The sequence below is a fragment of the Eptatretus burgeri genome, chromosome 2, assembly GCF_056783735.1.
Source record: "Eptatretus burgeri isolate ZD-2024b chromosome 2, Ebu_testis_v1, whole genome shotgun sequence".
NCBI lineage: Eukaryota > Metazoa > Chordata > Myxini > Myxiniformes > Myxinidae > Eptatretus > Eptatretus burgeri.
Window position 1 is genome coordinate 83,132,486 of NC_140962.1, and position 11,069 is coordinate 83,143,554.

General features: G+C 47.1%; 1 protein-coding gene across 2 annotated transcripts in view; it reads right to left on the bottom strand.

Moving 5' to 3' along the window:
- The window catches only part of LOC147032447 (histone acetyltransferase KAT2B-like), a 61,282-nt gene extending 50,428 nt beyond the window's left edge, over positions 1 to 10,854 (bottom strand). The window contains exon 1 of one of the 2 annotated variants that reach the window (XM_085870082.1): positions 10,578 to 10,854. In XM_085870082.1, the coding sequence (XP_085726208.1) occupies positions 10,578 to 10,805 (228 nt within the window). In that variant the 5' untranslated portion in view covers positions 10,806 to 10,854. The remainder of the gene's footprint in view (positions 1 to 10,577) is intronic. The other variant, XM_085870083.1, reaches the window with a different exon arrangement.
- Positions 10,855 to 11,069: the final 215 nt, after the last annotated feature.

An 11,069-nucleotide genomic window follows, 5' to 3' on the forward strand; every position in this document is an offset into this window, starting at 1 on the left:
TACCTGCCATTATCCTTTACGATAATTCACGAATCAGTGTTTGCGTGTTTGTTTGTTTGTCACGCTACTCCTCCTACAGTTGTGGGTCGATTCCATCCAGACTTGCCACAAAGGATCAGCATGACCCCAATGAATGTATAGGGGTGTTTTTATCTTTGCCAGTGGTCTTGGGGGGTGGGGGGGGTGGGGGGTGAAGGAGGCGACGCAAATTTTCTATGTAAATGTGTATCATGTAGCGCCGCCTCCAGGTGGAAATGGGTATTACAAGCCTCCAACATTTACAGTCCAGTATACCTGCCCCCATGTTTTCCAGCGCAGTGAAGTGTTTTGAATTATAAGCAGTGGGTATGTTTTTCGTTCATGCACATAACCCAGGTTATTTATTTTTCCTATACAGAGCTGCCAGTTGCCTATACACCGCCCAAATAAAGGTATGCATCAGAAGAACGTGTTGCATGCTCGGAACAAGATCGCCCGTGGGGCGGATATTCTGCCAGTAAACTCAAATGGTCAAAAGGGCATAATACAAATAACAGATGTTATTCATGCACCAACGACAGCAATGAATACAGTAACAACGAGAACGGCACTTGGTGGAACACATACCTCCGCCAGGCTGAATAGTTTCCATTTCGTATCAAATTGATAGGTCGGATCTGTATTCGGACCTGAACCAAAATCGAATCACCTACCCAACTCATCCAACAAGTTTTGTCGTAATCCAGCCACAGCTATTTGAGATATCGTGCTGAACTGAATGTAGTCTTTGGCCCCTATCTCTCAATGGTGAAGAATCACTTACAAAAAAAAAAAAGTATCTGGATCCGGATCTTCACCAAAATGTAATCATTCCATCCTTGTCACACATCCAACGTATCCACCAAATTTTGTCCAAACCTGTTCACAGCTTTTTGAGATATCTTCTTCACAGACAGACAGACAGACAGACAGACAGACAGACAAACAGACAAACAGGGTTTGAAAACATAACCTTCGTCCGCCTTAGGTGGAGGAGGTAACAATGAATATGTACAGGTATGTTCAAGGAATTTTAACAAAGCATAAAATCAATAAATCCAACACACACAACACAAACACACAAAGAGAACAAAGGGATTCCAGATCGATTTTTAAATATCGGACTTCTCTTCGCGAGTACAAAGTTTCCAAGTCTTTTCTGAAGATGGAGTCTGTGGCCAGAACAAAGGGTGACGTTGAGGAACAGAATAAAAAGAGGTACAATCTTACTGTTCTGGGTCACTGAGCATTGGGAACAGTTCAGCTTCCATCTGAGCTGCTCAGCGATGGAGCCATTCACACAGGCTGGGAAAAACGGATGATACCGAGTCACGACTCTGTTATAGCGGCTCACGAGTCCTGAGGACCTCCAAGAGGCAGAACCAACATCCGCCGGTCCACAAACTCTGTAGGTAACCTCCTGGGTCCTGGACCATGTCTTTGGCTTCCCACCAGTGTGACGCACACTCTGGTTCCCTCATCTTTCACCTTTGCCACCAGCAACTCCACTCTGAGGTCTCATCATATATATATATATATATATATATATATATATATATATATATATATATATATATATATATATATATATATATATATATATATATATATATATATATATATATATATATACACACACACACACTCACACTCTTGTTTTAAAGCATTTTAAACAGACGAAAGATTCTTACTGTACACACTTAGAGGTGATACTGTTGCGGGGCCAGACGTCGGCCGCAAGCACGACCGCGAGATGGAGCCGCAGAGTCGGCTTGACCGATCGCCCGGAATTCAGATCGTACTTCTTCGGAAAACTCCGTAAAAGTACGGGTCCCTTTTTGGACCGAAGTTCGCCAACAGACAGGCCACGTGGGGTAGGGTCGATTGCCAATTTCAATTTACCTAAATACTCACGTGGTCCAACCTACTGGGGAAATTCACCCACGACGGCTCCCGTACGGAACGAGCCGCTTCGCGTACTCGTTCCACGTGCGATCCGAGCGGTTTGATCGCCGAGATCCGTCGGTCCCAAATATCCCATTACAACGGCAACGGCCTGGCTAACTTTCCAACACACAGCACACGAAGCCAATGAAGGAATAGACACAAACGAGCTGAAACATTGAACAAATGGGGGTGTTTATTTACAATGGGGGGATGAGGGGAGCACATAAGGGCAGAGCTAAACCGGATAATATGGAATAGGCAAAGCCTAGAAGCGAACGTAGAATTCTTCTTACATTCGATGCTGCAATTTCCGGTTACTTCGGCCTGGATTCGGGATCAGCGATCAATAATGTAAATCACGATTAAAAATTATTTTTTGATGATGCGGGAGATATCTATATTATAAAATTAGGTAGACTTAAAACTGCGAGAGTATTTACTCTATACTAGTTTTGTTGTTAATTTTTAGTCATAAAGGTGTGATTGGGTATACTATCGATCAAATTAATTATTTGTGCATTCCTATAACCGTGATAACGCGACTGCATATTACCTCAACATTACCTTCACAACAACAACTACACCGCCTAGAACAGGATCTCATCTGAAAAAAAAAAAAAAATTCCTCAACATTACCTTCACAACGCGACAACACCGCCAAGAACAGGATCTCATCTAAAAAAAAAAATATTACCTCAACATTACCTTCACAACAACAACTACACCGCCTAGAACAGGATCTCATCTAAAAAAATAAATATTACCTCAACATTACCTTCACAACAACTACACTGCCTACAACAGGATCTCATCTAAAAAATAAATATTACCTCAACATTACCTTCACAACAACAACTATACCACCTAGAACAGAATCTCATCTAAAAAAATTAATATTACCTCAACATTACCTTCACAATGACAACTACACCGCCCAGAACAGGATCTCATCTAAAATAATTAATATTACCTCAACATTACCTTCACAACAACTACACCGCCTAGAACAGGATCTCATCTGAAAAAATAAATATTACCTCAACATTAGCTTCACAACAACAACTACACCGCCTAGAACAGGATCTCATCTAAAAAAATTAATATTACCTAAACATTACATTCACAACGACAACTACACCACCTAGAACAGGATCTCATCTAAAAAAAAAATATATTACCTCAACATTACCTTCACAACGACAACTACACCGCCTAGAACAGGATCTCATCTAAAAAAATAAATACTCGAAGCAAACGTAGATTTCTTCTTACATTCGCTTCGGACTTTTCCTATAACTTGTTCACAACTGTATACGCAATTTCCGGTTACTTCGGCCTGGATTCGGGATCAGCGATCAAATAGCGTAAATCATGATTAAAAATTATTTTTTGATATTGTGGAAGATATCATTATTAAAATCAGTGGAGGAAATATACACCATGTCTGATATTATTTGGGTCTTTCATGTCTCCGACGATGCTTTTATCTCCCGGCATGCATCATTCCCCATGACAAAAAGCGGATGCAAAAAAAAACAGGAAGCAAAAAAAAAAAACTGGAAGCAAATGGGTCCGAGCCAATGACACGGATTCACAATTGCCAGGGTATTGTGCTGTTGTTGTTGTTGTTGTTTCCTATTCTCATGTGCACGCGTTGGGTAATATTCACAAGATAGAAATAAAACCCAATCATGTTTATACACCGCACAGCGTTTAAAAAAACCGGAAGCAAAAGGGTCATAGCCAATGACACGGATTCACAATTGCCAGGGTATTCTGTTGTTGTTGTTGTTGTTGTTGTTTCCTATTCTCATGTGCACGCGTTAAGTAATATTCACAAGATAGAAATAAAACCCAATCGTGTTTATACACCGCACAGCGTTTAAAAAAAACCGGAAGCAAAAGGGTCATAGCCAACGACACGGATTCCAAATTGCCAGAGTATTGTGTTATTGTTGTTGTTTCCTATTCTCTAATGTGCACGCATTAAGTATGAAGCTCACTACGTTCACTATTAATGAATGCACGTACATACAGGCAAAAAGCACTTATACAATTTACTACTTAGCAGACGGGCCACGGACACACACGCGCACACACCCAAAGAATCGGACAGAATGGTCTTTATTCGGACCTCCAGCCCGGAGGACAATCGGGCTGAAGACCAGGGTCTGTCTTGGACCTGTCCACCTCGTGTGGTCTTCAAGCTGACTCGGTCCAGGTGCCAGCAGGAGGCGAGCCAAATCCAAGCACCGGCGAGTGACCCTTGCGGTTCATGCGGGGGGATGGTGTCTCTCGAGCGCTCGCTGGTGCGGCGGAGGAGGAGGAAGAAGATAACGACAACCACGACGACCAAGACCAGACCAGACAGACTGCCTGTCCCGTTTGACTGACTCCCCTTTTATGCGCTCCGGCACGGCTCGACCCCTCCCCCACTCGGCGCGCTGCCCAGCGCATCGGTGGGTGGGGGCATTACCCCTCCCCCAATGAGCGCGAGGAGAATCCGGGAGCAGAGGGTTGTCGTTCTCTGCAGAGCTGTAGTAATCCGTTGCTGTCGTTGTTGATGGTGTTACAAATAAAAGGAAATCCTAACTAGTAAAATAACTCCACAGCGCACGTACATTTAATTCCCATTAGACAAGGGAAAAGGGAGCTATCTATCAACATTTACTTATCGATATAACTGAGCTATAGGACCTGTATGTTGAGTGCAGTAAACTTCCAAATTCGTAACAATACAGCATATTGCCCATGATGATACACCCTGAGCTCAGTTCGGGATCAATATATCAGCATTCAATCATGATAATCCAATACATGATCAAAAATAATATAACATAACATGACGTGACATAAAACATGACACGACATGACATGAAACATTAATAGAGGATTCAGGGATCAAAGAAGGCCTGACACTCATTACAACACAAGGTTGGATTTGTAACAATTTAACCTTTAACGGAATATTCACCCATTCTTGTGTTCTATTCCCACGTCAGGTCATGGTCGGTGTACGTGTCTGATGAAGTCCCATGAAGGAAGAAACCATTGCATGGGATCGACCGAAAATGTAACCACAGTGTGTGTCACTCAGCTGCTGAGTTTGTGGCGTTGGTCGTGATCTGTGAGTGTGATCTGACAATGACCTGTGAGTGTGACCTATGAGTGTGATCTGACGATGACTTGTGACTGTGATCTATGACCTGTGAGCGTGATCTGTGACTGTGATCGGACTATGACTTGTGAGTGTGATCTGTGACTCAGGTTAGGTAAGGTATGGGAGCATGTGCCAGAACAGCGCGTCGCTGCGTCCACTTTCCGCCGGTACTCCAGGGGCCTCGGTCTGGCCTTCCCCCACGCAGATGCCAGGCCCATCCCCATCTGCTTGAGATGCTGGTCAACCTGCTGCAACCATGAGGCACGTGGTCGGTCCACTGGCCTCCTCCACTCACGAGACTCCCTGGCTGAGAGAATCTGGTGAGTAGGATCAGCATCAGGAAAACGAGCCACATGTCCATACAGCCGCAACTGACGCTCACGGACCATGCAGGTAACAAATCTCATCCGAGTCTCTCTCAGCAAACGCTCGTTGGACACAAAATCTGACCAGCGATAGCCAAGGATTCTCCGAAGAGACCTGGTACCAAAGGAATTAAGTCTCCATCTCAGATCCTTGGTCCTAGTCCAAGTCTCGCATCCATAGAGCAAGACTGGAAGCACCAAGGACCTGAAGACTCGGACTTTCGTCCTCCCGCACAGGTACCGGCAGCGCCACACCCCATGATCCAGTGAATCCATGACTCCCCAGGCCCGACCCAGACGTCTATTGACCTCTGACTCACAGCCAGCAGAGACATGAATATCACTGCCAAGGTAAGTGAATCTCTCCACGACCTCAACATCCTCACCACAAACAGACACAGACAGGACAGCAGCATCCAAGATGTCATTGAAACCCTGGATCTTAGTTTTGACCCAAGAAACCCGTAATCCCAGCGGCTCCGACTCCTCATTCAGGACCTCGACGGCCCCCAAAAGGATATCTAAAGTCTCTGCAAAGAAGACTGCATCATCTGTGAAATCAAGGTCCGAGATCTTGACATTCCCAAACGATGCACCGCAACTTGATCTTTCCGACATCCTCCCTAACATCCAGTCCATACAAGTGCTGAAAAGTGTGGGGGCCAGTACACACCCCTGACGAACTCCAGTAACAACTGGAAATAAGGCAGAGATGGTACCACCACATCTCAGAGCACTCTCAGTACCAGAGTAGAATTCAGACATCAGATCGATCAGTTCTGGTGGCACCCCACGAAGACCAAGAATCCTCCAGAGGACATCCCGATTCACTGAATCGAACGCTTTACAGAGATCAACATAGGCTGCAAGCAGCCCCTGCCGAAACTCTCCTCTGCGTTCGGTGAGGAAACGAAGAGCAAGGATACGGTCAATCGTTGACCTCTTTGGTGTAAAGCCTGACTGCTCTGGACGCTGGTGCTCAAGCAGATGGTGGTGAACCCTATCAAGAATTATCCGAGCAAAGACCTTTCCCGGCACTGAGAGCAGCGTCACCCCTCGGTAGTTGTTGCAGTTTTGGCGAACACCCTTCCCTTTCCAGAGAGGGACAACAAGGCCCCTCTTCCAATCAGTTGGGATGATGCCTGTGTTCCAGGCAGAGCACAAAACTGCATGCAACGATGTGAGTGCAGCATTTCCACCAGCCTTGAGAAGTTCGGCATGGATGCCACAGATCCCTGGAGCTTTGCCACGTTTCAACTGGTTCACCGCAGCCCGTGTTTCCACAAGCGAAGGTGGACCACAATCGATTGGAGGGTCAGCAACAGGGATTGTAACACCCTTGACGTCCAACTCGACAACTGGGGGATCAGCCTGGTACAACCGCTCAAAGTAACCGGCCCAGCGGGCCTTCACTTCAGACTCCTCTGTTAAGAGCCTACCATTACTCTGTGCTCTAACTGCAGTGCTCCGAGGGATGGGCTTGGATGAACGCAATGCAGGAATTCCCCTGAAAGCGGGACGAGAATCACCTGTCCACAGGTGATGCTCTACCCCCTCACAGATTCCTCGCACATAGGCCTCCTTGTCCACCCTCAGTGCACGTACAGTTTTACGCCTCAGCTCCCTGAACAGCTCAGCTCTGCCATTCAGCCTGGCTCTGCGACTCTGGTCAATGGTAACCAGTGTCCCATGAGACACAAAATTCTTCTTTGCCCTGCGGTGAGTTCCAAACATCCACTGGCAACATCAAGGACGGTGGTCTTGAAGGTAATCCATAACTCTTCAGGACCCCCCCCCCCAAAGCACCCAGACACCCCAAATGTCCACTCAGCCTGTTCGCAAACTCCTCAGCTACTCTCTCATCCCTGAGCTTGCCAACATCCAGCCTAGGCTGGGATGGTACCATTCTCCAGGATTTAAGTTGCAGCTTTAGAGTTGCTACAACAAGCCTGTGGTCAGTATTGAGGAACTGAGCACTCCGGTAGACCCTGCAGTTCTGGATCATCCTCCAACGACCGTCAATGGGGACATGGTCAATCTCCTTTGCCACACCGCCAGCGTTGGAATACCAAGTCCAGCGATGAGCTTGTGGGCGCTGAAACCATGAACCAGCCACCCTAAGTCCATGACTTCTTGCAAAGTCAAGGAACTTAGTGCTATTTTGATTCATAGTTCCTGACCCATGGGGACCAACACACACCTCATAACCATCCTATCAGTTCCAGTCGATGCATTGAAATCCCCCAAGACTAGAAGTGCATCTCGTCTGGGGCACTGATCAACCACAGACTCGAGCGTGGCGTAGAATGTGTCCTTCATGGTGAGGTCACTCGCCTCAGTCGGAGCATAGACAGAGACCAGGGAAATGACACCTAAGGAGTGACGAATCCTTAATCTCATAATACGCTTGTTGACCGGTGTTACCTCAATTATCATTGGGGTCAGCTTATTGGACACAGCTACAGCAACTCCTTGAGTATGGTAACCATCAGAGCGACCAGACCAATAGGTGTAACCACCCACCATTATCTCGCCGCAATCCGGTCTCCGAACCTCAGAGAGAGCTGCAATCCCGATGTTCAAACACTTGAGCTCAGATGATAACAGAGACAGGTGATCATCCTCTCTTAGGGATAGGACATTCCAGGCACCCACCCGAAGGGACCGCCTCAGGTTAACCCAAGGAGACCGCCGTCTGGTGGACGACACCTCAGCACCACTCCGACACACTCTCCTGCAATCTGACCCAGGGATGTTACCCCGTGGTTTCCCTCCTATCAAAGATTGGGGGTCCCGAAGGCTTTGCCCCAATCCCGTCATCCGGTGAGCTGCCCTGCGAAGGGAAGCTGCACAAGAGGTACTCCCACGGAGTGGGTTTTCAGATTTTTTTGCGTTTTTGTGTTTTGCGGAATGAAGGGTTTTACGGTGGCCGGAGTGCAAATCCTGCCACCAACCTCCTAAAAAGAAGTGACCCAACTGCAGGAGGACGTCCGCAGACACAGTTGGACATTAGATATGGATGGTCGTTAGACTCAAAGGGCGGAGAAGCTCCTTGTGAGCCGACTATGACTTGTGAGTGTGATCTGTGAGTGTGATCTGACTATGACCTGTGAGTGTGATCTGTGAGTGTGATCTGACTATGACCTGTGAGTGTGACCTGTGAGTGTGATCTGATTATGACCTGTGAGTGTGACCTGTGAGTGTGATCTGACTATGACCTGTGAGTGTGATCTATGTCCTGTGAGTGTGATCTATGTCCTGTGAGTGTGATCTATGTCCTGTGAGTGTGATCTGTGAATGTTATCTGACTATGATCTGTGAGTGTGATCTGTGACTGTGGTCTGACTATGACCTGTGAGTGTGATCTGTGAGTGTGATCTGACTATGACCGGTGAGTGTGATCTATGACCTGTGAGTGTGATCTGTGACTGTGGGATGACTATGTCCTGTGAGTGTGATCTGTGAGTGTGATCTGTGAGTGTGATCTGACTATGACCTGTGAGTGTGATCTGTGAGTGATCCGACTATGACCTGTGAGTGTGATCTATGACCTGTGAGTGTGATCTGTGACTGTGGTCTGACTATGACCTGTGAGTGTGATCTGTGAGTGTGATCTGACTATGACCTGTGAGTGTGACCTGTGAGTGTGATCTGACTATGACCTGTGAGTGTGACCTGTGAGTGTGATCTATGTCCTGTGAGTGTGATCTGTGAGTGAGGTCTGACTATGACCTGTGAGTGTGATCTATGAGTGTGATCTATGTCCTGTGAGTGTGATCTGTGACTGTGGTCTGACTATGACCTGTGAGTGTGATCTGTGAGTGTGATCTGACTATGACCTGTGAGTGTGATCTATGTCCTGTGAGTGTGGTCTGACTATGACCTGTGAGTGTGATCTGTGAGTGTGATCTATGTCCTGTGAGTGTGACCTGTGAGTGTGATCAGACTATGACCTGTGAGTGTGATCTGTGACTGTGGTCTGACTATGACCTGTGAGTGTGACCTGTGAGTGTGATCTGAGTGTGATCTGACTCTGACCTGTGAGTGTGATCTGTGAGTGTGATCTGACTATGACCTGTGAGTGTGACCTGTGAGTGTGATCTGTGAGTGTGATCTGACTATGACCTGTAAGTGTGATCTGTGAGTGTGATCTGACTATGACCTGTGAGTGTGATCTGTGAGTGTTATCTATGTCCTGTGAGTGTGACCTGTGAGTGTGATCTGACTATGACCTGTGAGTGTGATCTGTGAGTGTGATCTGACTATGACCTGTGAGTGTGACCTGTGAGTGTGATCTGACTATGACCTGTGAGTGTGATCTGTGACTGTGATCTGAGTATGACCTGTGACTGTGATCTGACTATGTCCTGTGAGTGTGATCAGACTATGACCTGTGAGTGTGATCAGACTATGACCTGTGAGTGTGATCAGACTATGACCTGTGAGTGTGATCTGTGACTGTGATCTAACTATGACCTGTAAGTGTGATCTGTGACTGTGATCTGACTATGTCCTGTGAGTGTGATCAGACTATGACCTCTGACTGTGATCTGACTATGTCCTGTGAGTGTGATCTGTAACTGTGATCTGACTATGTCCTGTGAGTGTGATCTGACTATGACCTGTGAGTGTGATCTGTGACTGTGATCTGACTCTGACCTGTGAGTGTGATCTGTGACTGTGGTCTGACTATGACCTGTGAGTGTGATCTGTGAGTGTGATCTATGTCCTGTGAGTGTGACCTGTGAGTGTGATCAGACTATGACCTGTGAGTGTGATCTGTGACTGTGGTCTGACTATGACCTGTGAGTGTGACCTGTGAGTGTGATCTGTGAGTGTGATCTGACTCTGACCTGTGAGTGTGATCTGTGAGTGTGATCTGACTCTGACCTGTGAGTGTGATCTGTGACTGTGATCTGACTCTGACCTGTGAGTGTGATCTGTGAGTGTGATCTGACTCTGACCTGTGAGTGTGATCTGTGAGTGTGATCTGACTCTGACCTGTGAGTGTGATCTGTGACTGTGCACGAACGCGCGACGTGAAGGACAGTCACAAACGAGACAGAGAGGGCGAATGGAGCCCACACCTTGCATGCCGAGTAGATACCGAGCTTTTCGAGCTGTTTGCTCCGCGGGTAGGCCCGAACTTGGGCCTTGCGGTGCGCAATCCTTTGCAAGTTCACAGCTCGGTCCATCTCGGGAGGAGCAGCACCGGGAGCGGTGGAGCTTTGAGACTGGGACTGGGACTGGGACTGGGACTGGGACTGGGACTGGGACTGGGACTGGGACTGGGACTGGGCGCTCGACTCGGCCATGATGGGAGGGAATGTGCGACAGGAGAGAACGTGGGGGCGGAGAGAGCAGTGACGTTGTGACGGCCGGAAGAGTGTGAGAATGTTTAACAACAAATTACAACAACAAACCGAGTTTATAAACCAGAAATGCAACGGTGACCGAAAGGGTGAGAAAGAGGACACGAGAAACAAACTGGGTCAGACAGGAGACAAAGTAGGGGTCAGACAGGAGACAAAGTAGGGGTCAGACAGGAGACATAGTAGGGGTCAGACAGGAGACAAAGT